The following is a 27,295-nucleotide window of genomic DNA, read 5'->3' as shown; positions in this document are numbered from 1 at the left end:
TTACTTTTGGGGGAGGGCTTATATTTAGCAATTCAGCAAAACTATATATAGGTTTTATTTTCAGGGGATGTCTTATTTTTGGGGAAAACACGATACTAACATTATGGTTAAGATTATTATTACTAACATTATTATTACTACTACTACTATTACTGACATTATTATTATCTTGCTGATTCTTCTTTAGAGGAAACACAGTGCCATTGCGAGGTATATTGTCCCTTGAAATGACCTTCTTTTGACTAAAGATTGTCACCATATTGTCTTTTCTTTGCCTTCCCAAATCGGTGCAATAAATCCAGACACAAAGCCGCCCTTTGTTACAAAAGAACTTCTCTTTCTTCCTTCCTTTCTTCTTTTCGTTCTAGAAGCCGCAATCCAAAAGGATTTTACACTCCTTTGCCGCAAAACCAAACTTTTAAGGGAGGGGTAGGCTTTAAAACAAAAGGCGCACAGAAACAGCAGACAGACATAATAAGGACAGCCTTCCTTCCAAAAATACAAGGCACTTGGAAAAACAATTATGCAAGTTAGTATTTACATAAACGGTGAAGGAGGCCGTTAATTGGAAGGAGAGCTGGAATTGCCCAGACAGAGAGGACAGTGAGGAAGAGTTTGGGCTGCGTCCAGCTCTTTCGCTGACTGCTCCGTGCCCCTTTGTCCCTTTGCTTTGTGCATCTACACTGCGAAATTAATGCAGTTTGATGCTGGTTTAACTACCACTCCAAGGATTCATCGCAATGAGCCACGGTGGTTAAGGTGGCGTCAAACTGCATTCATTTCGCCGTGCAGATGCACTTCCAGCCAGATACAGAGTCTCAAGACATAGAGGGTTGCAATATCCAAAGGAGATAATTACCTGAGATTGTCTACATAGTACTAAAAAAAGAATACAAAGTAATATTTGACCAATATAAATGCTAGGATGTCTGGCCATAATCATGGCTAGGGTGAAACAACACATCAGTGTCTTGCCTAAAGACACGGTCCTATTATGGTACATTTCACTGAGTTAAACAATGCAGGTAAATGAGAACAGGTTGAGCATCCCTTATGTGAAATCCTTGGGACCAGAAAAAACAGGATTTAGATTGTTGTTGTTGTTTTTAAATTGTCTGCATATATGTACGTAATGACATGGGACCTATGTAGGAAATCCATGCATCTTTCATAGACATTGAATTGGACATACAGTAGAGTCTTGCTTATCCGACCTTCGCTTATCCGGCCTTCTGTCTTATCCAACGCCCTCACTTTCCTCCAGAATTTCCCCTTCAATTAAAGGAGCACTCCCAAACTCTCTCAACAATAAGTAACAAAGACAAGACGAGGAGGAAGAGGGAGGAAAGGAGGAAAAGAGGCAGGTCTGGAAGCGGAAGCATCCTTCCTCCTTCCCTCTGTGATTTCCACACTCCTCTTCCGCATCCGGGCATTTCCTGCTGGGCCACTCTAGCCCCGGTGCATTGCCTTGCTTTAACTCTTTTAGTCCCTGTTGTTAGTATTTTAGGGGTCTAGTGCTGCGTTGGACGGGTAACAGGAGACTTCATATGATCCAACATTTTTGTTTATCCAATGTTCTGCTGGCCTGTTTATGTCAGATAAGCAAGACTCTTCAATACATAAGGTGACTTGGTGCACTATCTATTGTAATAATTAAATCAAATTCTGTGCACATCAAAAACAATAAATGATGTTTCTTGCAGGGCTCGAACTCTTGCATTTGCAGAAGTGACCTCAAAGTTGTTTTCCCCCATTAGAAAAAGAATTGAAAACCAAAGGACAAACAAACAAACAAAACACAACGAACAGGAAAGCAAAGTCACCCAAGTGGACAATTTTGGATATCTGAATTCCAGATAAGGGATGCTTCATCGACATGGCAGCTCACACGAGTGCTTTAAAACAACACAAAAATCAAATTAAGACACAGCTTTCACATTTCCAAAAAAAAAAAAAACCAGAAAGAGCAGGGGAACATCTCTCTCCATTGCAAACCCCACACTTTTGTGGGACATCAGTGCGAATCCTCCAGGTCTTGCTGGATGCAGGGAAAACTTGAGCAGCAAAATACGGGTTTCCATATACAGGGAAATCGCCTTCATGATAATGTCCAAAGATGTCTTTTTTAAAAAGAAGCCAATGGCACGTTGCAATGCAACCTGTCAAGAGGGAAACGTGGTAAGGTTGGGGAGAACTTCCTTTTGGGGGATCGGTAAGTGTTAATTGGAGGGCTTCATCCTCTACATTCTGCACAACAAAGCCTGGAGTTAGAAATGGGACAGACTACATGACCTTTGGCTCTACCATTCTTCCCAAATTGGACCCTAAAAGACCCTAAAATACCCTCAAAAATTAATATAAGAGCCTCATTGGATTAAGGCAGTGCTCCAAGGTATTGGTGCAAGATTATTAAAAAGGCTGATCCTGATCAATTTGAGAAAGGATACAGCAAATGCATGGAAAGACCCATTACTTGCAGGAAAAGTTGCAAAGGGAGATGGGGGGGGGGGGTTCCAAGCTATAAGGGGACCCCAATTTGGACATAAACAGAGTGCAATAGATTCAAATTACAAGCAAAGAGATTCCACCAAAACATTAGGATGAATCTCCTGGCAGTTACAGCTCTTCGACATGCTGACTTTGAGACTGGTAGAGATTCCTTCTTTTGGTTGTTTTGAAGCAGAGGCTGGATGACCATCTGTCAGGAGGGATTAAATGGGATCCTGCTTGGCAGAAAGGGCTTGAACTGGGTGATTATGGAGTCCCCTCAAATTCTAGGATTCTACAAGGATTATTCAGAAAGTAAGGTTACAAGACACAAAGCTCTCGTAGGGAATTTTTGCAGGAGAAGTTGGTATCACTGCTGTGAAGCGGGAAACCAGTGGAAGCAAATGAGCAGTGCCAGTCATCAGTAGCTCATCAACTGGCCTTGTGGTGAAAGTTAGAGATGAGCGTTCTCAGTCCGTTTCCCTCCAAGTGTGAAGTTCGTTCTGTACGAGGGATATCCGGAAAGTAAGATTACAAGCCATGAAGCTCTTGCAGGGAATTTTCGCTGGGGAAGTTGGTATCACTGCCACGTAGCAGGAAGCCAGCGGAAGTGAACGAGCAGAGCCAGTCATCAGTAGCTTATCGACTGGCATTGTGGTGAAGGTTAGAGAAGAGTGTACTCATTCCGTTTCTTTCCAAGTGTGAAGTTTGCTCTGGAATATGCTACCTAAATGCTAAGGGTGATGGTTAAATAGAAGCGTCCTCGTTCCGTTTATCTCCAAATGCGAAGCTCGTGCTGTATGAGAGATATCTGGAAAGTAAGGTTACAAGGCACGTAGCTCATGCAGGGAATTTTTGCAGGAGAAGTTGGTCTCACTGCCGTGTTGTGGTAAGCCAGTGGAAGCGAACGAGCAGTGCCAGTCGTCAGTAGCTCATTGACTGGTGTTGTGGTGAAGGTTAGAGAGGAGCACCCCCATTTCATTTCCTTCCAAGTGTGAAGTTTGTGCTGTAATATGCTAACTAAATGCTAAGGGCATGAACACCGCTGCATTTCATTGTGAAATCATTTCAGTTTATGGAGATGACATCATGTCAAGACAGCATGTGGCAAAATGGGTATGAAATGTATTATGAGACCATGAAGAAACTTTGCAGACCCATCCAAAACAAATGCCGTGGGATGCTGATGGCGGGAGTCTGTCTCCTTCATGACAATGCACATCCGCACACCGCTCATGCAACACAAGAGTTGTAAACTTTATTTGGTTGGGATGTTTTAAGCCACCCCTCTTACAGCCCCAATCTTGCACCCAGTGACTATCATCTGTTCACTAAATTGAAGGAACAGCTGGGTGAAAAACACTTTTCCGATGACAAGGAGGTGAAAATCGAAGTGATGAACTGGCTGAAAAAGGCGGACGGAAACGTCTATGACATAGGCATCCAAAACTCATCCCACGGATGACGAAATGTATTGAACTGAATAGTGATGACGTGGTAAAATCATGTAATCCCTCTGCTACAATCCATGTAAGTTTTATTAAAATATATTCATTCTTTGTATTAAAAAATCTTGTAACCTTACTTTTTGGATATCCCTTGTAATAATAATAAACATCTCCATCCTTGGAGGTTTCTAAGCAGAGGCTGGATGGACATTTGTCAGGAGGGTTTGATTGGGGTCCTGTTTGGCAGAAAGGGCTTGGGCTGGATTATTGTGGGGGACCCCTTCTATTTCTAGGATTCAGTGTGGTGAAGCTTCCTTCTCTTGGAGGTTTTTAAGCAGAGGTTGGATGGCCACCTTCCGGGGGTGCTTGGATTGTGTCTTCCCTGATTGCAAGGAAGGGGTTGGATTGGATGGCTTTTGGGGTCTCTTCCAACTCTAGGGAGCAGACTCTCTCCAAAAACAGAGGAAAGCAAGGCTGAATGTACCCTTTGGGAAAGGTGGGGATTGGCATAGAGCAGCAAAAAGATACGGTCTTGCTATAACCGAGGAAGGATGTTTTGTGGGGGACGTTTGACCAGAGCCAGAAAAGGGGGTCTCCCAATGGATGCCTTCTTCCTCAGAATGGTTTGTTTCCAACAAGCTGCAAAGTCCCCAAATAGGGCCTCAGAGGCCTAGAGCCAATGGCAATCGATAGAGAAGACCCTGGGCCGGTCCTTCAATTTCCTCCAGCCGAGGAAGAGGCGGCTGCATCTCCTGCCGCCGCTGACCCTGGGAGGAGGAAGGCAAGGACGATGGCCAGGATGATGACCAGGATTGCAGCCACCACCACTCCGGCCAGGATCAGCTTGCACTTGGTGTTCTCCCAGCGCTTCTTCTGGGCCACGGTCTTCGCTGTCTTGCTGAAGGCAGCGCTCTAAGGAGAAAGGACAGGCAAGAGCAGGGGTGAGAAAACACCCAGACATCATCAACAATAACAACAACAACAACATTCCTCCCGTGCAGAAAACTCAAACTGGCCTGCAGAATTCCATCTCTCACTCTCCATCACATGTTTTCTCTTTCTCTAGTGCATATGTGCCCTTAAAAATGAGAAGACTTATGTGTGTTGCATGTCTGCTTCAGAATGCATGGGAGGAATGCCTTCGTTCCTCAGGGGAGGTCCTCCTTTCGCCTTTACCAATCTCACAAGCTTGTCTTGTGGGCAAAAGGGAGAGAGCCTTCTCTTCTGTGGCCCCCCGACTTTGGAAGATGGCTTTGAAAGGCAGCAGATCACAGGAGCTATCTTCATAAACCTGTCAGCAGCCTATGATACTGTGAACTACCGCCTCCTCCTTAGAAAAATGTATAATATCACAAAGGACGACCACCTCATCCACCTCACAGGAAACCTGCTACAAAACAGGAGCTTTTTTGTTGAGTTCCAGGGCCAGAGAAGCAGATGGCAGAAACAGAAGAACGGCCTACCTCAAGAGAGCGTGCTTGCTCCATCCATGTTCAACATTTACACAAATGACCAGCCACTGCCAGAAGGGACAGAGAGTTTCATCTATGCTGATGATCGTGCCATCACTGCCCAAGCAGGGAGCTTTGACATGGTAGAACAGAAGCTTTCCGAAGCTCTAGGTGCTCTTACTGCCTATTACAGGGAAAACCAGCTGATCCCCAACCCATCTAAAACACAGACATGTGCCTTTCACCTTAAGAACAGACAAGCATCTCGAGCTCTGAGGATTACCTGGGAAGGAATCCCACTGGAGCATTGCAGCGCAGCCAAATACCTGGGAGTAACTCTGGACCGTTCTCTGACCTACAAGAAGCACTGCCTGAATATCAAGCAAAAAGTGTTGTGCTAGAAACAATATCATACGAAAGCTGACTGGCATAACCTGGGGATCACAGCCAGACACAATGAAGACATCTGCCCTTGCGCTGTGCTACTCTGCTACTGAGTATGCATGCCCAGTGTGGAACACATCACACCATGCTAAAACAGTGGATGTGGCTCTTAATGAGACATGCCGCATTATCACGGGGTGTCTGCGCCCTACACCACTGGAGAAATTACACTGCTTAGCCGTGTAACCCATCTGACATCCACCGGGAAGTAGCAGCCAATAGTGAAAGGACCAAGGCAGAGGCATCTCCAGCTCATCCCCTGTTTGGGTATCAGCCAGCACGTCACCGACTTAAATCAAGAAATAGTTTTCTAAGATCTACATAGACACTCGCTGGAACACCTCAGCAAGCGAGAGTCCAAAAGTGGCAGGCTCAAACCCAGAACCTCAACCAATGGCTGATACCAAATGAGAGACTCCCCCGTGGGCACACAGAAGACTGGGCGACTTGGAAGGCGCTGAACAGACTGCACTCTGGCACCACGAGATGCAGAGCCAACCTTAAGAAATGGGGCTACAAAGTGGAATCCACGGCATATGAGTGCGGAGAAGAGCAAACCACTGACCACCTGCTGCAATGCAACCTGAGCCCTGCCACATGCACAATGGAGGACCTTCTTGCAGCAACACCAGAAGCACTCCAAGTGGCCAGATACTGGTCAAAGGACATTTAATCAACCACCAAACTCACAAATTTTGTATTTTGTCTGTTTGTTTGCTTTTTTCTGTTAGAAATGTAATAGAATTGACTGGTTGCCCTGACACGACAAATAAATAAATAGCATTGAGCCCTTAGAAGGAGCTTTAGTCCTTTCAATGTAGATCAGGCATGGGCAAACTTCGGCCCTCCGGATGTTTTGGGCTTCAACTCCCACAATTCCTAACAGCCTACCGGCTGTTAGGAATTGTGGGATTTGAAGCCCAAAACATCCGGAAGGCCGAAGTTTGCCCATGCCTGGTGTAGATGGATCCCATGAAAAAAAGAGCCAAGAGGCTTCATCTTTCCCAGCCTGTTCTTTAAGCAAAGTCAAATTTTCTTGGATCTTCCCAAAGGGTTTCTTGCTTCCTGTTTGTCCCTCTGTTTACAGTGTTTTTTACAACAGCGAATTACATCACTGAGGTCACAAGATTCCCTGCAGATACAAGGGCTTGAGTTTTACAAGGATCATTGTTTATTTTTGTTTGTGGCCAGAGTTTGATAGCTGAGGGGATTTCAAGGAGAAAAGATTTCAGAAGCAATGAAAAAGAATTCCTTGGAGCGGAAAGGGATCTTCATTGTTACACTAGAAACCCATAAAAGCCCTTTGTCTGTCCTCCAAAAACTGGATTTTTCCCACTGTTGATGCCTGGACCTTAGAAAGACTGTGCCGGACGGAGGTTAAAGGGGTGGAACAATACATAATGCAGAAAGGGAAAGATGTTTCTAAGTGGAGGGTGAGAAACTGTGGTTCCATCTACAATGCCATGTAATGCAGTTTAACTAATATAATAGGGTTAAATGGCATTACATGAGACCTCGCTAACCCTATAATGCAACATCAAACTATTGTCGAAGGCTTTCATGGCTAGAATCACTGGGTTGTTGTAGGTTTCTTGGGCTGTATGGGCATGTCCTAGAAGCATTCTCTCCTGACATTTCGCCTGCATCTATGGCAGGCATCCTCAGAGGTTGTGAGAATGCTTTCCATAGATGCAGGCAAAACATCAGGAGAGAATGCTTCTAGAATATGGCCATATAGGCCAAAAAACCTGCAACAACCCAACATCAAACTGTATTATATGATTCCACATGAACCATATAACGAAGCATCAAACTGCATTATATAAGTCTACATTCACCATATAATACAGTGTTTCTCAACCTTCCTAATGCTGTGACCTTCCTAATGCTTCTAGAACATGGCCATATAGTCCAAAAAACCTACAACTCAGTGATTCCAGCCATGAAAGCCTTTGACAATACATTGCATTTATGAACTCAATCCATCCATCTATCTATCTTTCCTTCCTTCCTTCCTTCCTTCCCTCCCTCCCTCCCTCCCCCCTCCATCCATGTATCCATTAATCTATCCATCCACCCATCCACCCTTCTATCCATCCATCTATCCATCTATCCAACCATCTACCCATCCATCCATCTATCCACCCATCTACCCATCCATCCATCTATCCATCTATTTACCCATCTACCCATCCATCCATATATCCATCTATCTACCCATCCATCCATCCATCCATCCATCCATCTATCTACCCATCCACCCATCTACCCATCCATCCATCTATCCATCTATCCACCCATCTACCCATCCACCCATATATCCATCCATCCACCCATCTACCATCTATCCACCCATCTACCCATCCATCCATCTGTCAGGAGGGTTTAAGTGGTGCCTTCCTGCAAAATGCCAAAAACGGGTTGGACTGGGTGGTCACAAGGGGTCCCTTCCAACTCCAGCAATCTGCCTATCTATCAGTTTATCTATCTATTTATCTGTCTACCACCTCTTGAGTTTTTGAAGCAGAGGCTCAATGGGCACTTGCCAGGAGGGATTAGATGCTGCCTTCCTTCATAACAGCCGAATGGGGTTGGACTGGATGGTCTCAGGGGGCCCCTTCCAACTCTAGGCTTCTGTACCTCTCATGCTGTCCTCCCTCTGCCCAAATCCCACCTGGTTCCGAAGTTCGTCGGCCCGTTCATCCAGTTCGCTGAGCTTGACCTCCCGGTCCAGGACCTTGGTGTAGTTCTCCAACATGATCTCGGTCACCTCCCCGGCCTCCTTCTGGCAGGCCTCCAGCCGGTCTTCCCCCTGCAGAAAGGAAAGAAGGGGCAAAGTGAGGGTCTCTTGGGAAGGAAATGTGTCCAAAGCTAGCTCAGGGAGAGCAGTGCCTGCAGAAATGAGGGCAGGAGGAGGGCCCTTTGCAATAGACCCTCAAAGGCTGCGGACGAGGGCAGGCTCAGGCCTCTGGGCAGAGGAACAATCGGCCCTTATGCAAAGAGGACAACGCTATTCCAAGACGGAGATTACTTCTGCATGCTTGCAGACTGGAGAAAGAGCAACCGGGGTCCCGGTTGGCACCAGAGCAGCCAGGTCATGGGTGGGCGTCCTGGGTTGTTAGGTATCTTGTGTCCAAATTTGGTGTCAATTCGTCCAGTGGTTTTTGAGTTCTGTTAATCCCACAAACGAATATTACATTTATACACACACACATACTTCAATAAGGGCTCAGTGGCTGAAAAAGTTTGAGAAGTCCTGATCTAGACCAATGGACACCTCTAAGGTCACTGCTGGAAAACACTAGAGCTCCCAGGCAGTTGGGAAAGGAGCCATTGCTTGTAAGGGAAGTTCCGGAGGCGCCGGGGTCCTTCCTGGCGGGACGCTTCTGGCGTCAGGACCCATCCCAGGGATCGTCTTTCCAGGCAGGAAATGAAGGATCTGGCCCTTGACATTTGGCCATGCCGGGTTCTCAAGAGCCCTCCTCTCTGGAGCAAAACCTCAAATAGCTCCAAATTAGAATACATATGCTTTTAATTGTATGGCACCATGATCACTTTTAGCTGCCTTGAGTCCTCAAATTGGGATAAAAATCAATATAATAATAATAATCATCATCATCATCATCATCATCTATATAAATAAAAATGTAATGTTCGTTTGTGGGATTAACAGAACTCAAAAACCACTGGAGGAATTGACACCAAATTTGGACACAAGACACCTAACAACCCAATGTATGTCCTTCACTCAAAAAATGATTTTGTCATTTGGGAGTTGTAGTTGCTGAGATTTATAGTTCACCTAAAATCAAAGAGCACTCTGAACCTCACCAACGATGGAATTGAACCAAACTGCGCACACAGTTCTCCCATGACCAACAGAAAATACCGGGAGGGTTTGGTGGGCAGTGTCCTTTGGCTTTGGAGTTGTAGTTCACCTACATCCAGAGAGCACTGTGGACTCAAACAATGATGGATCTGGACCAAACTCTACACGAATACTCAATATGCCCAAATGTGAACACTGGTGGAGTTTGGTGAAAATAGAATCTTGATATTTGGGAGTTGTAGTTGCTGGGATTTATAGTTTACCTACAACCAAAGAGCATTCAGAACCCCATCATTGATAGAATTGGGCCAAACCTCCCACACAGAACCCCCATGTGAGCCACAGCAACGCGTGGACCACATTTGGCACAAATACCCGATACGCCCAAATTAGAATATTGGTGTGGTTGGGGGGGGGGGGTGATGGTAATTGATTTTGTCATTTGGAAGTTGTAGTTGCTGGGATTTATAGTTCACCTACAATCAAAGAACATTCTGAACCCCACCAATGATGGAATTGAACCAAACTGGGCACACAGTTCTTCCATGACCAACAGAAAATACTGGAATGGTTTGGTGGGCAGTGTCCTTTGGCTTTGGAGTTGTAGTTCACCTACATCCATAGAGCACTGTGGACTCAAACAATGATGGAATTGGATCAAACTCTACAAGAATACTCAATATGCCCAAATGTGAACACTGGTGGAGTTTGGGGAAAATAGAATCTTGATATTTGGGGGTTGTAGTTGCTGGGATTTATAGTTCAGCTACAACCAAAGAGCATTCAGAACCTCACCATTGATAGAATTGGGTCAAACTTCCCACACAGAACCCCATATGCCTTGAAGGGACTTTCTGCGGTTCTGGGCCACAGAGTTATTATTATTAATAATAATAATAATTAATAGTAGTAGTAGTAGTAGTAGTAGCAGCAGCAGTAGTAGTACAGTAGAGTCTCACTTATCTGGCAGAAATGGGCAGGCAGAATGTCGGATAAACAAAAATATTGGATAATACAGGTTGAGAAACACTGCTCCAAAGGGTTCTGGACTACTCAGGCAGGAAGACACATTCCAAGCCTTCCTGACAGATGGCCATCTAGCCTCTGCTCAAAAGCGAGTGTTAATAGACTTGGGAAGGGATGTGTCTGAATCAGAGGCTTCTTAGGGTACTACGCATCACCTCCTGACCAGTCTAGTTATATCCAATGGGTGCCTAAGGTAAAGGTAGTCCCCTGACATTAAGTCCAGTCATGTCTGACTCTGGGGTGTGGTGCTCATCTCCATTTCTAAGCCGAAGAGCCAGCGTTGTCCGTAGACACCTCCAAGGTCATGTGGCCGGCATGACTGCATGGAGCGCCATTACCTTCCTGCCGGAAGGTAATTGATCTACTCACATTTGCATGTTTTCGAACTGCTAGGTTGGCAGAAGCTAGGGCTGACAGCGGAAGCTCACGCCGCTCCCCGGAATCGAACCTGCGACCTTTTGATCAACAAGCTCAGCAGCTCAGTGCTTTAACCCACTGCGCCACCGAGTGCCTAAATCAATGGATTTCTTTGTCCCAGGAAGAGTGAAGAGTGGGCCTCTGATCCCCAAATCCTATTCCTCCTAGTGCAATATTTGAATTTGCTGCATGCTGCCTTCAGGGAACTTGGTGGACCAAGAGTCGCCAGGCAAAGACTTCAAGGGAAGAAATAACGTCACGGTTGGTTGCTCCCTTCAGTGTCTCAAGGACTTTCCCATCCCAAAGGCAAACCCAGCTTCACTGCTGGATGAAGAAGGCGCTCCGAGCAGGGCCTTTTCTGGGCAACTCCAGGCCAAACTAGGAAGAAAAGTAGCCCTGACTTTACTCTTCTATGGAGTTGGATAGTTTCAATTTTGTCGAAGGCTTTCATGGCCGAAATCACTGGGTTGTTGTAGGGTTTTTTTCGGGCTATATGGCCATGTTCTAGAGGCATTCTCTCCTGACGTTTCACCTGCATCTATGGCAAGCATCCTCAGAGGTAGTGAGGTCTGTTGGAACTGGGAAAGAGAGTCTATATATTTGTGGAATGACCCGGTTGGGACAAAGGACTCTTGTTTGCTGGAGCTAAGTGTGAATGTTTCAACTGACTACCTTGATTACCATTTGATGGCCTGGCAGTGCCTGGGGCAATCTTTTGTTGAGAGGTGATTAGATGTCATGCTAGAGGGGTTTCAATTTTGTCTTTGTCTATGGATTTCCATCAATATCTACAGGTAAGCTACATTGGTTTCAAGCTAACAAACACCTGTATATTTGTATTTGTATTTTATTTTAAGAGGACTAGATGTATATTGTATGTTGTGTTTGGGCTGTCTATTTTGATAAGGCCAACTGGCTAATCAATAAAATTGTTGTTGTTGTTGTCTTTGTCTTTGTAGAACGGGTCACTTTCCAACATGTCACTTCACTGAAGTTGTTCCCTTTTGCTCTTCTGCCTCTCTCTCTCCGGCTGCTTTCGCTTTCTTGTCCTGCACTTTGGGGAAAGCTGTTTATAAAGGTCAGGAACGAAACATGATATTGCAGAGATGATGGATACGAACCACTAAAATCATGGCCTGACTCCCACCGCAGGCTACTTGCTCAACTACCCATTTTCGTTTGTGGTCAGCCTTTCATTTTGGGCAACTGGTCACTTCATTTGGCAATGGCTCTAGTGGTTCCTCCGTATAAGGACCTCCCTCTAACATGTTTAGGTCCTTTTCTGTCTGGAAAACCCCAAGAAAAGTGTGTTATGTTGTGTTTGCTTCACTTCCTGGCTTCTTAAATCCTTGCATTCTTAAAATGATGCTTTGGGTCTCAATCCAGATAGAGCAGGATACAAATAAATATAAATACACATATGGTAGCCTGAGCTGTACTGGATCTTGATCAAGAAAGAAAAGTATAATAATAATAATAATAATAATAATAATAATAATAATAATAATCTATATAAATAAAAATGTAATGTTCGTTTGTGGGATTAACATAACTCAAAAACCACTAGATGAATTGCTGCCAATTTTGGCCACAAGACACCTACTAACCTAAGGAGTGACCATCACTCAAAAAATGTTTTTTTTTTCATTTGGGAGTTGTAGTTGCTGGGATTTATAGTTAACATACAATCAAAGAGCATTCTGAACTCCACCAATGATGGAATTGGGCCAAACTTAGCACACAGGACTTCCATGACCAACAGAACACACTGGAAGGGTTTGGTGGGTATTGACCTTGAGTTTGGGAGTTGTAGTTCACCTACATCCAGAGTGCACTGTGGACTCAAACAATGATAGATTTGGACTAAATTTGGCACGAATATTCCATATGCCCAGATATGAACACAGATGGAGTTTGGGGGTAATAGACCTTGACATTTGGGAGTTGTAGTTACTGGGATTTATAGTTCACCTCCAATCAAAGAGCATTCTGGATCCCGCCACGGACAGAATTGGGGCAAACTTCCCACACAGAACCTCAATGATCAACAGAAGGCCATCCAGTCCAACTCCCTTCACCAGGGCAAGAAAACGTAATCAAAGCCCTCCTGACAAAGAGCCATCCAGCCATAGATATAGGTATATATGATTCACACACACAGGTATAGTATCATAGATTTGAAAGGGACCGCTAAAGAAGGACAATAATATGTCACATGTTCAAGAGTAGGCAAACCAGACAATCTCTACATCAACACTGGTGAAGAAACAACAAGAAATACTTTAGCCACAAGCATAAAGAAATTACATATATTAGAAACCAACACTTTCTCATTACTTTATTTTCTAGATCACCAGTCTGGGTCACAGCAACGCATGGCAGGGGACGGCTAGTAATAATAACAATAATATACCCCCCTATCAGGTGTCGTCTTGTCATAGGCAGGGGTTTAACTGCTTCTATGATGTTGAAAGCTGTGCTGGTGGTGGTGTAAACTACCAGCAGGTTCAACCAAGCCAGAGTGGTCTCAACTGAGAAGTAGAACTAAGTTCATCCAATCCATTTAAACATGGTGAAACAAACTCTAAAGAAGTCTATACTGGCTCAGTCGTTGCCCAGGATAATAAGGACCACGACAAGTGCTTCTCCTAGGCACCCGTTGACAAGTGGGCTACAGGAACCAGGACCCACTGCTGAGCAACCAGAACATGGGCCTGTAGGGCAACTGGAAGCAAAACAACTACAGAAATGCCAGACATTTTCAATGCCACAGAACCGAACTGTCATGAACTACTATTATAGATCAGAACCACAAAGACATGGATACCAAAAATGGATGTACCAGCTATGGAAACTTGAATATCCAGATTCAACTGTAACTGAACAGAGGCTTGCTGACCAGAGGAGATACATCGCCAGGAAAAAGGTGCTCAGTGAAGACGAACTTGAAGAAATAAGAAGCAACTGTGGAACAGAAGAACAAACAACTGTGGAGACAGCTGCAGAGGATCTAATGACTTCTGAGCCCACTGAACATATGGAGCCAGAAGGAAACACAGGAATTTTTCAATACAATGAGTGTGAAGAGCCTGTGACCATTGCTTATACTACACCTGGCACATTGACCACAAAGCAACAGGAACTGAAAAAAAAAAATAATCCATGCTGCATTGAAGGAAGAAAGACAAAGACTGCCAACATTGAAGACAGTAACAAGAAAACATCTGGCACCTCTAATGCGCCAGCTGCGCCCGTACCTTGGGAAGTCTGATCTGGCCACGGTGGTCCACGCTCTTATTACATCCCGAATAGATTACTGCAATGTGCTCTGTGTGGGGTTGCCTTTGAAGACTGTTCGGAAACTTCAATTAGTCCAACAGGCGGTGGTTAGATTACTCACCGGAGCATCATACAGGGAGCATAGTACCCCTGTTATGTCAGTTCCACTGGCTGCCGATCCAGTTCCGAGCACAATTCAAAGTGCTGGGTTTGACCTACAAAACCCTATACGGCTCCGGCCCAGTGTACCTGACCGAACGTATCTCCTTCTACGTCCCACCTCGGAGTTTAAGATCTTCTGGGGAGGCCCTGCTCTCAGCCCCACCTTTATCACAAGTGAGACTGGTGGGGACGAAGGACAGGGCCTTCTCGGTGGTGGCCCCTCGCCTGTGGAATGCGCTCCCCGGGGAAATTAGGTCATCAACATCCCTCCTCTCTTTCAGAAGGAAGTTAAAAACCTGGATATGGGACCAGGCCTTTGGGTAAGCTGGCAGATGGATAAAAGACAATGACGACCAGAGTAGGAAAGGATAATGACAATGCTGGAAGGATTATGGATTTATGAATTGGCAAACATTGACCACAAGATGATTTTATTGCTGCTATTGTATTAATTTGATTGTTTTAACTAGTTATAACTGTTGTTATATTGTATTTTGTATATTCTATTAAGTGAACTGTTGGGCATCGAATTGTGCCTTTTGTAAGCTGCCCTGAGTCCCCCCTAGGGGGTTGAGAAAGCCGGGGTAGAAGCACTCTAAATAAATAAAATAAAATAAATAATGGATGATGTGAATGCTGCACTTGCAACTATTGAGATAGCAACAATGGAATAAACCAACCAGCCTGCATACAGTACAGCAGTGATTGTAACACAAGAACTGGGGATATAACAACTGAAACCCGCAAGAAAAATGATTGGAAAACCAAAATGGAAAATAAAGCTGGAGTTAAAAATCAAGAGCCTATGATCAGATGCAAGCAATCTAAAGAACACGAAGGAGCAAAAACTGAAGAATATCAACATAAGTAATAACCTGATTAAAAAATATTGGCTGAACACAAGAAAAATTGAAGAAGCTCTAGAAATTGTGAAACAACAAATCACGGCAACAGCCAGAAAAATTGTTATGAAGTTAGAGTCATCCAATACAAACAAAATCAACTCTTCCAATCTGATCAGAGGCAGTTCTACCAGAGTCTGAATCAGCAGGTGGCTGTGTAAAAATGAAAAACCAGGGGGGAAAAACAGCTACAAATGCATTCTGGAAAGATCTGTGTGAAATAGAAAAAGGTTACAACAAAAATCTGAGTGGATAAAAGACTTTGAAGATAAATTTTCAGAGAACAAAATGAGAACCTTGGAAATAATAGAAACGATCACTGAAAGAGGGAAGAAAGTCAAGAACTGGACATCACCTGGCAATGATCAACTGCACGGATTTTAGCTTAAACATCTGATTAGCCTGCACTCAAAAATGGCCAAACAATTCAATGAGATGCTGCAAACTGGAAACATCAGCAAATGGATAACAACTGGGAAGACATATTTGATACAGAAAGATCCAGCAAAAGGGATAATACCAGGAAACTACAGGCCAATAACATGTCTGCCTACAATGTTCAAACTGCTGACAGGAATAATAGCTGATCAAATCCAGGATTACTTGGAGGAAAATAACATCTTGCCAGTAGAACAAAAAGACAATAAAAGAAGAAGTAGGGGCACAAAAGATCAGCTTCTAATAGGCAAAATGATACTGGAGAATTGCAAAAGCATTATTATTATTATTATTATTATTATTATTAAAAGCTGCAAAACAAACCTCTATACAACTTGGATTGATTACAAAAAAGCATTTGCCTCACTGCCACATTGTTGGATTATCAAATGTCTAGATGTCATCGGGGTTTGTGAAAATATTAGAAAGTTCACCGAAAATGCAATGAAACAATGGAAAACTGAGTTGTTCATGGGCAACGAAAGCTATGGAACTGTTAACATCAAGAGAGGAATTTTCCAGGGTGACTCACTGTCACCGCTGCTGTTCATCATTGCACTAATCCCACTGTCAGTAATTCTACAGAAAACAAACCTAGGCTACCAAACAGCAAGAAATTCACAAAAAAATTCCCACTTGCTGTACATGGATGATCTAAAGCTTTACGGAAAACCAGAAATTGAAATCCAGTCACTAACCAACACAGTCAGAATCTTCAGCACTGACATCAGTATGGAGTTCGTCCTAGACAAATGTGCCACAGTAGCATTAAAGAAAGAGAAAATTACTCACAGTGAGGGCATAGAGATGCCAAATGGACAAACCATAAAAATGCAATCAGCCTGAAACCTATAAATATCTGGGCATACTACAACTGGACAATATCAGGCATCGGCATGTGAAAAATGTAGCCATCAAAGAATATATCCAAAGAGTCAGAAAGGTTTTGAAGAGCAAATCCCCATCATTAGATACACTGCTGGAATTGTGAACTGGACACAGGCAGAGCTGGATGATTTGGACAAAAAAAAACAAGAAAACTGATGATAATCCACAACTCATTACACCCGCGTAGTGATGTCGACAGACTTGACCTGCCCAGAAAATCAGGAGGCAGAGAGAGGGCTTCTGCAAGTGAAACAAACGGTAGAAGAAGAGAAACACGCACTGGCAGATTATGTGAAAGGCAGTCAAGAACCAACATTGAGGGAAGTCAATAGTAATAAATTGCTTAAAGTGCAAAAGACAAAGAGCAAATATCTTAAAAGCACAATCCAGAGCAGAAGAAAAAACTGGCAAAAGAAGGCTCTCCATGGACAGTTCCTGGGAAAAATTGAGAGTCAAATTGATACAGAAAAAACATGGCTGTGGCTCACAAATGGAACTTTGAAAAAAGAGACAAAGGAGGGCCTGATTCTGGCAGCCCAAGAACAAGCCATTACAACCAATGCCATCAAAGCCAGAATTGAAAAATCGACAACAGATCCCAAATGTAGACTCTGCAAGGAAGCAGATGAAACAATAGATCCCATCCTCAGCTGCTGCAAGAAGATCGCACAGACAGACTCCAAGCAGAGGCATAACACCGTTGCTCAGATGATTCATTGGAACTTGGGCAACAAACACCATCTGCCTGCGACAAAGAACTGTTGGGATCACAAGACTGAAAAAGTTACAGAAAATGAACACGTCACACTACTCTAGGACTTCCGAATTTGGACAGAGTTTTGGAGCACAATACTCCTGACCTCACGATCGTGTTAAAAAACAGAGTGTGGATCGTCGATGTTGCAATCCCAGCTGACAGCAGGACTGAAGAGAAACAACTGGAAAAGCTGACACGATACGAGGATTTAAAGCTCAAACTGCAAAGACTCCGGCACAAGCCAGTAAAGATGGTCCCAGTGGTGATCGGCACACTGGGTGCAGTGCCTAAAGACCTTGGCCTGCACTTAAACACAATCATTGCGGACAACATTATCATCCATTAGCTAAGGCCACCCTACTTGGATCTGCACATATTATTCGCCAATACATCACATAGTCGTAGACACTTGGGAAGTGTCTGATGTGTGATCAAATGCAACAGCCAACAGAATGAGCTTGTTTGCTGTGTACTAATCTTGTTGTGTATCTAATAATAATAATAATAATAATAATAATAATAATAATAATCTGTCAGCTGCAAACGGCCACCGTATTTGGACCTGCCTGCATTATTCACCGATGCATCACACAGTCCTAGACACTTGGGAAGTGTCCGACGTGTGCTCTAATACAAAATCCAGCATAGTGATCTTGTTTGCTGTGTACTAATCTTGTTGTGTATCTAATAATAATAATAATAATAATAATAAAAATAAAAATGTAATGTTCGTTTGACACCAAACAACCTAATGTATGTCCTTCACTCAAAAAAATGATTTTGTCATTTGGGAGTTGTAGTTGCTGGGATTTATAGTTCACCTACAATCACAGAGCATTCTGAACTCAACCAATGATGGAACTGAATCAAACTTGGCACACAGGACTCCCATGACCAACAGAAAACACTAGAAGGGTTTGGTGGGCAATGATGTTGAGTTTGGGAGTTGTAGTTCACCTACATCCAGAGAACACTGTGGACACAAACAATGATGGATCTGGACCAAACTCTACACGAATACTCAATATGCCCAAATGTGAACACTGGTGGAGTTTGGGGAAAATAGAATCTTGGCATTTGGGAGTTGCAGTTCCTGGGATTTATAGTTCACCTAGAATCACAGAACATTCTGAATCCCACCAACGATAGAATTGGCCCAAACCTCCCACACAGAACCCCCATGACCACCAAAGTGGACCGCAGCAACGCATGGCAGGGGATGGCTAGTAATAATAATAATTGTCAGCTGCAAAAGGCTACCGTATTTGGACCTGCCTGCATTATTTGCTGATACATCACACAGTCCTAGACACTTGGGAAGTGTCCGACGTGTGCTCTAATACAAAATCCAGCATAGTGATCTTGTTTGCTGTGTACTAATCTTGTGTATCAAACGATGATGATGATGATGATGATGATGATGATGATGATTCACTGAGCTGCTTGGGTCATCATTGGACACATTCCAGCTTGTCAAGAGAGATATTGATAAGCTGGAATGTGTCCAGATGAGGGCGACTACAATGATCAAGGGTCTGGAGAACAAGCCCTATGAGGAGCGGCTTAAGGAGCTGGGCATGTTTAGCCTGAAGAAGAGAATGCTGAGAGGAGATATGATAGCCATGTATAAATATGTGAGAGGAAGCCACAGGGAGGAGGGAGCAAGCTTGTTTTCTGCTTCCTTGGAGACTAGGACGTGGAAGAATGGCTTCAAACTACAGGAGAGGAGATTCCATGTGAACATGAGGAAGAACTTCCTGACTATGAGAGCCGTTCAGCAGTGGAACTCTCTGCCCCGGAGTGTGGTGGAGGCTCCTTCTTTAGAAGCTTTTAAACAAGGGCTGGATGGCCATCTGTCAGGGGTGATTTGAATGCAATATTCCTGCTTCTTGGCAGGGGGTTGGACTGGATGGCCCATGAGGTCTCTTCCAACTCTTTGATTCTATGATTCTACGATCATCAATACCACCATAATCAGGCACAGCTTCATCCTGGCAAATACACATTCTCAGCTCTCAAAATATTGTCATTTGGCAAATGAGATTGAAAAGTCAGCGCAAGTCCTATTACAGAAATATTTGTTTTTCATTTGCTGAAGCGGGAAAAGTGAAGGTGCAAAGAATTTTTGCATTCCAGGATAACCTTTTCCATATGTGCTTTCTTCAGAGAGTCTTTGTGTATGTGTATGTATGCACATACACATACACAGATCTCAGGTGGGTGGAGTCCCTTTGGCAAAGGAGTCGAGAAAGAGGCCCCTCTCACTGGGACTTGGGCACTTCTTCTGCAGAGGAAGACCACATCCTTCCTCCCAAACAGCTGCTAATTGAGTCTGAAAAGTTCATTAAATGCACCAGGTATTTGCTTGATACTTTGCAGAGCATTTTCCCTAGAGCAGCGTTACTCAACCTTCCCTTTAATACACTTCTTCATGTTGTGGGACTCCAACCAGAAAATTATTTTCATTGCTACTTCATAACTGTCATTTTGCTACTGTTATGAACATAATGTAAATGTCTGACATGCAGGATGTATTTTCACTCACTGGACCAAATTTGGCACAAATACCCAATACACCCAAATTAGAATATTGGTGTAGTTGTGGGGGTATTGGTTTTGTCATTTGGGAGTTGTAATTGCTGTGATTGATAGTTCACCTACAATTAAAGAGCATTCTGAACTCCACAAATGATGGAATTGGACCAAATTTGGCACACAGAACTCCCATGACCAACAGAAAATACTGGAAGGGTTTGGTGGGCATTGACCTTGAGTTTTGGAGTTGTAGTTCACCTACATCCAGAGAGCACTGTGGATTCAAACAATGATAGATCTGGACCAAACTTAGCAAAAATACTTAGTATGACAAAATGTGAATACTGATGGAGTTTGGGGGAAATAGACCTTGACATTTGGGAGTTGTAGCTGCTGGCATTTATAGTTCACTTACAATCAAAGAGCATTCTGAAATACACCAACAACGGAATTGAACCAAATTTGGCACACAGAACTCCCATGGACAACAGAAAATCATGGAAGGGTTTGGTGGACACTGACCTTGAGTTTGGGAGTTGTCACCCACATCCAGAGATCTCTGTAGACTCAAAACAATGATGGATCTGGACCAAACTTGGCAGAGATACACAATATGCCCAAATGTGAACACTGGTGTAGTTTGGGGAAAACAGACATTGACATTTGGGCATTATAGTTGCTGGGATTTATAGTTCACCCACAATCAAAGAGCATTCTGTAACACACCAGTGACAGAATTGGGTGAAACTTCCAACACAGAACACCTATGCCCTGAAAGGACTTGCTGGCACGAGCCTCCTCCAGCCTCACACTCTCCCTTGCCTGCACGAGCGCATCATGCTGCCATGCACCGAGCACGTCTGCTCTCCCCTCCCTGCCTGGAGTCTCAGAAACAGCCCTCTGCTTGGCTGAGTGGCCGACCAATCTTAGTTACTTACTTACTTAGGCGATCCCTCATTGTCTGAGTAGGATAGTCTTTCAAGATTGGTGTACTGGCGATGGTTCCGTAGGTGAATGTGGAGCCCTATTCTTGATCTGCATCTTCTCCCGCAGTGAGGGCATTGGTTTTCAGGTGGAAGGTGGTCCTGCTCGGGGTTGGCTTGGCACATCTTCCTCTTGGCACAGTTCTCTCTTTTGCCCTCCATTCGTGCCTCTTCAAATTCTATAGCACTGCTGGTCACAGCTGACTTCCAGCTGGAGCGCTCAAGGGCCAGGGCTTCCCGGTTCTCAGTGTCTATGCCAGAGTTTTAAAGGTTGGCTTTGAGCCCATCTATAAATTTCTTTTCCCGTCCTCCAACATTCCATTTTCCATTCTTGAGTTTGGAGTAGAGCAACTGCTTTGGGAGACGGTGGTCGGGCATCCGGACAACGTGGCCGGTCCAGCGGAGTTGATGGCAGAGGACCATCGCTTCAATGCTGGTGGTCTTTGCTTCTTCCAGGATGCTAGCATTTGTCTGCTTGTCTTTCCAAGAGATCTGCAGGATTTTCTGGAGGCAGTGCTGATGGAATCGTTCTAGGAGTTGCGTGTGATGTCTGTGGACAGTCCACATCTCGCAGGTGTATAGCAGGGTTGGGAAGACAATAGCTTTATGAACAAAGCTGTTGGGATCCAATTTTCCTATGAGTAATAACCCAAAGTCTGCAGAATAATGGGAGTTGCAGTCTTACAGGATTTTTCATCTTCTCTGCAAAGGACAACTCCCAGGATCCCATCGCACTGAGCCAGAGGAGCTGCAAGTGGGGCCAAACCGCATTCATTCCTCATGTTGTACTTTGTTCTTTCTGGATGGCACATTGGAATTATTGAGATAACAAAACGGTTGGATTGATCTGATGCAAGTTCCTATTTGAAACATGCCTGGCAATAACCCTGATCTAGTTACTAGAAAAGGAAAGTGAAAATCCCTTGGGCTGGAGAAGGCCCCTGCCTTGCCCAACCATATTTCTAGTCTTCCAGGCTGAGGAAGATGGGAGTCCGAGAATCCGAGAGTCGGAAGGGGTCCCCAAAGGTCATCCACTCTAACCCACTTCTGCCAGACAGGAAAGCATAATCAAAACCTTCCCAACAGATGCCCATAATAGTAATAGTAGTAAAAATAGAACTATAGAATCCTAGAGTTGGAAGGGACCTCAGGGGACATCTAGTCCAACTCCAATCTACAATGGAATAAAAGCACAATCAAAACCTTCCTGACAGATGGCCATCCAGCCTCTGTATAAATAATAAGAGTAATAATAATAGTACTATAGAATCAAAGAGTTGGAAGGGACACCCAGGGGACATCTAGTCCAACCCGAATCTACAATGGAATAAAAGCACAATCAAAACTTTCCTGACAGATGGCCATCCAACCTCTGAAGAAATAATAATAGTAATAATAATAGAACTATCGAATCTTAGAATTGGAAGGGACACGCAGGGAACATCTACTCCAACACCCAATCTACAATGGAACCACAATCAAAACCCTCCTGAGAGATGGCCATTCAGCCTCTGCATTAACAACAGTAATAATAATAATAATAATAATAATAATAATAATAATAATAATAATAGAACTACAGAATCTTAGAGTTGGAAGGGACCCCAGGAGATATCTAGTTTAATCCCAATCTACAAGGAAGTAAAATCCTCCCAATAGATGGCCATCCAGTCTAAATAATAATAATAATAATAATAATAATAATAATAGAATGCTAGTTTTGGGAGGGACCTGAAGGGCCACCCATCCCATCCTTCTTTCTGCCATTATGCAGGAAAAGGATGATTAAAACCCTCCCAACTGATGGCCATTCAGCCTCTGCATACTGATGATGATTATAATAAGGTTGTGTAAATAATAATAATAATAATAATAATAATAATAATAATAATAGAACTGTACAATCCTACAGTTGGAAAAGTCACCCCCTCAAGAGCCTTCCAGCAGAACCCCCTTCTGCCATTCATAATAATAATAATAATAATAATAAGCCATTATGCAGGAAAAACACAATCAAAGCTCTCCTGGCACCAGCCTGTGTCTGAAATCTATATCATAGAATGCTAGAGTTGGAAGGGACCCCAGGGGCATCCAGACCAACCCCTTTTTTTCTGCCATTATGCAGGAAAGGCACCATCAAAACCCTTCTGACAGATGGCCATCCAGTCTCCGCATAATAATAATAATAGTAGTAATAATAATAATATCCTAGAGTTGTAAAGGACCCCAAAGGCCACACATCCTAAGATGCTTCTTTCTGCCATTATGCAGGAAAAGAACCATCAAAACCCTCCGGACATGTCCATCCAGCCTGCATAATAATAATAATAATAATAATAATAATAATAATAATAATAATACCAATAATAATAATAGAAGACTAGAGTTGGAAGGGACTCCCAAAGGTCATACACCCAACACCCTTCTTTGTGCCATTATGTAGGAAAAGCACCAACAAAACCTTACTGACAGATGGCCATCCATCCTCTGCATAATACTACTACTACTGCTAATAATAATAATAGAATACTAGAATTGGAAGGGACCCCAAGGTCCACCCATCCCAACCCCATTCTTTCTGCCATTATGCAGGAAAAGCATAATCAAAACCCTCCTGACAGATGGCCATTCAGCCTCTGCATCATCATCATCATCATCATAGAAGGCTAGAGTTGGAAGAGACTCCCAAAGGTCATCCACCCAACACCCTTCTTTGTGCCATTATGCAAGAAAAGCACCAACAAAACCCTACGGACAGATGGCCATTTATCCTCTGCATACTACTACTACTACTACTACTACTACTAATAATAATAATAATAATAATAGAATACTAGAGGTGGAAGGGACCCCAAGGGCCACCCAGCCTGACTTTCTTCTTTCTGTCATGAAACACCATCAAAACCCTCCTGACAGATGGCCATTCATCCTCTGCATACTACTACTACTACTACTACTACTACTAATAATAATAATAATAGAATACTAGAGGTGGAAGGGACCCCAAGGGCCACCCAGCCTGACTCTCTTCTTTCTGTCATGAAACACCATCAAAACCCTCCCGACAGATGGCCATCCAGCCTCTGCAATCATAGCAACACTCACCATGGCTGCTCCGGAGGCGAAGAGACTGAAGGTCCTCCGTCCTCCTTCCTCCTCCTCCTCCTCCTCCTCAGTCTCCTCCTGAGTCCGCCCCCTTCGCCCTCCTTCGTTGCTTGGACCCTCCCCTTGCTTCCCTCGGGAAGGAGGGCTTTCTCCCGAGAGGCTGGATGGCCGTCTGTAGGGAGGGCTCGGACTGTGTCTTCCTCTATGGCAGGAAGGGGCCCGACTGGATGGCCTTGGGGGTTCCCTTCCCACTCTAGGTTGTAATGATTCCACGATGAAGTAACAGAATTGTTGGGAAAGGGGTCTGTTCCTGGTTTGAAGGTGTTATTTCCTGTTTCATGGTACAGTCCTTAATTTTGAAACTTTGTTTTAGTTGCACAGACTATGTTGCATTGGTTGAAACTAGAGGAAATATTCACTGGAAAACTAGAGTAAAACCAGATCATCCAGATTATTTGCTTTGAACTGGATTATATGAGTCTACATTGCCATAAAATCTATATCATCAAAGCAGTTAATCCAGATTATCTGCTTTGAACTGGATTATATGAGTCTACACTGCCGTAAAATCCAGATTAGCAAAGCAGTCAATCCAGATCATCTGCTTTGAACTGGATTATACGAGTCTACACTGCCATGAAATCCAGATTATCAAAGCAGTTAATCCATATTATCTGCATTGAACTGGATTATATGAGTCTACGCGGCCATAAAATACATATTATCAAAACAGTTAATCCAGATTATCTGCATTGAACTGGATTATATGAGTCTACACTGCCATAAAATTAAGATTATCAAAGCAGTTAATCCAGATTATCTGCATTGAACTTGATTATATGAGTCTACAGTGCCATATAATCCAGATTATCAAAGCAGTTAATCCAGATTATCTGCATTGAACTTGATTATATGAGTCTACAGTGCCATATAATCCAGATTATCAAAGCAGTTAATCCAGATTATGTGCATTGAACTTGATTATATGAGTCTACAGTGCCATATAATCCAGATTATCAAAGCAATTAATCCAGATTATCTGCATTGAACTAGATTATATGAGTCTACATTGCCATAAAATCCATATCATCAAACCACTTCATCCAGATTATCTGAATTGAACTTAATTATATGAGTCTACGCTGCCATATAATCCAGATTATCAAAGCAGTTAATCCAGAAAATCTGCATTGAACTGGATTATATGAGTCTACGCTGCAATATAATCCAGATTATCAAAGAAATTAATCCAGATTTTTTTTGTCATGTCAGGAGTGACTTGAGAAACTGCAAGTCGCTTTTGGTGTGAGAGAATTGGCCATCTGCAAGGATGTTGCCCAGGGGATGTTTTGATGTTTTATCATCCTTGTGGGAGGCTTCTCTCATGTCCCCGCATGAGGAGGTGGAGCTGACAGAGGGAGCTCATCAGCGCTCTCCCCGGATTTGAACCTGCGACCTGTCAGTCTTCAGTCCTGCCAGCACAGGGGTTTAATCCACTACACCACCGGGGGCTCCAGTTAATCCAGATTAATTGCATTGAACTGGATTATATGAGTCTACACTGTCATAAAAATCCAGATTATCAAAGCAGTTAATCCGGATTATCTGCATTGAACTGGATTATATGAGTCTACACTGCCATATAATCCAGATTATCAAAGCAGTTAATCCAGATTAACTGCATTGAACTGGATTATATGAGTCTACACTGCCATATAATCCAATTCAAAGCAGACAATCTGGATTTAATATGGCAGTGAAGAAGGGGCCTAAGAAAGGTTAGATATATGTAAACATAGCTGTGCTAGAAATAGCAGAATGGAAAAGTCACTTGTCAAAAGAGGCTATTGTTTCCTTTGCAGGGCATCCTGTTCCTCTTTCCTTTTGGCTCCCTTGCGCTTCCTCTTCCTCTTTTCCTTCCTGTTTGGGGGCCCCTTGTTTCCTTTCTTGATGCCTCCCTGCTTCCGCGACCCCTTAATACAGTGCCTCACGTTGTGGTGACCCCCAACCATAAAATTATTATTATTGTTACTTCCTAATTGTAATTGTGTCGCTGTTATGAATCATAATTTAAATATCTGAAATGCAGGATGTATTTTCATTCACTGGACCAAATTTGGCACAAATACCCAACCACAGCGCTCCATGCCGTCATGTCAGCCACATGACCTTGGAGGTGTCTATGGACAACACCGGCTCTTTGGCCTAGAAATTGACCACCAACTGCCAGAGTTGAACACGACTGGACTTAATGTCAGGGGAAAACTTTTACCTTATCTTACCCAATATGCCCAAATTTGAATACTGTTGGGGTTGGAGGGAGAATTCATTATGTCATTTGGGAGTTGTGGTTGCTGGGATTTATAGTTCACCTACAATCAAAGAGCATTTTGAACTCCACCAATGAAGGAATGGGACCAAACTTGGCACACAGAACTCCCACGACCAACGAAAAATACTGGAAGGGTTTGTTGAGCATTGACCTTGAGTTTTGGAGTTGTAGTTCATCTGCATTCAGAGAGTATTGCAGATGGATCTGGACCAGGGGCTGCTCAACCCATTACGCAAAGTAAGCATTTACAGTATAGTTGATTTTGCCCAGGGGCGCTGTTGAGGCGCTCTTGGGGGAAAACAGACCTTGACATATGCGAGTTGTAGTTACTGGGATGTATAGTTCACCTACAATCAAAGAGCATTCTGAACTCCACCAATGATGGAATTGAACCAAATATGGCATGCAGAACTCCCACAACGAACAGAAAATATATATCAGTGATTGGTTGGGGGGGGGGGGGGCAAAATACTGTTTGCTTTTAAAAAAATATTTAAAAACTCTATTTAAAAACTCTAAAATTACAACAGCAAAACAGCAGAGAGGAAACAACCAGGTACATCTTAACACCTCTCAACAAAAGATTTTCCCAGGCTCAGCCAAGCCTTCAAATGCTAATGAAGGTGGTCAGTTGAAACATTCACACCTAGCTCCAGCAGAGAAAAGCTCTTTGCCCCACCCCAGCCATTCCACAGATATATAAACCCATTGTCCTAATTCCAACAGACCTCACTACCTCTGAGGATGCTTGCCATAGATGCAGGCGAAACGTCAGGAGAAATGCCTCTAGAACATGGTCCTATAGCCCGAAA

At 43.5% G+C, this 27,295-nt stretch overlaps 1 protein-coding gene across 1 annotated transcript; it reads right to left on the bottom strand.

Annotated features, from left to right (window-relative positions):
- Positions 1 to 24,353, bottom strand: VAMP5 (vesicle associated membrane protein 5). Its single transcript, XM_060786947.2, has 3 exons — positions 24,152 to 24,353; positions 8,505 to 8,642; positions 1 to 4,847 (listed from the first exon to the last, which is right to left on the bottom strand). The coding sequence occupies exons 1-3, from the start codon at positions 24,152 to 24,154 to the stop codon at positions 4,650 to 4,652; spliced, it is 339 nt and encodes a 112-aa protein (XP_060642930.2). The 5' UTR covers positions 24,155 to 24,353; the 3' UTR covers positions 1 to 4,649.
- Positions 24,354 to 27,295: the final 2,942 nt, after the last annotated feature.

Source organism: Anolis sagrei, chromosome 7, assembly GCF_037176765.1.
Source record: "Anolis sagrei isolate rAnoSag1 chromosome 7, rAnoSag1.mat, whole genome shotgun sequence".
Classification (NCBI taxonomy): domain Eukaryota; kingdom Metazoa; phylum Chordata; class Lepidosauria; order Squamata; family Dactyloidae; genus Anolis; species Anolis sagrei.
The sequence above is the reverse complement of the archived record's forward strand: the minus strand, read 5'-3'. Positions and strand labels throughout refer to the sequence as shown.

Excerpts from the sequence above, each read along its gene's own strand:
- VAMP5 (XM_060786947.2), bottom strand. Across the intron at positions 4,848-8,504 it reads CCGACGAACTTCGGAACCAG|AGCGCTGCCTTCAGCAAGAC; the intron begins GTGGGATTTGGG and ends CTTTCTCCTTAG.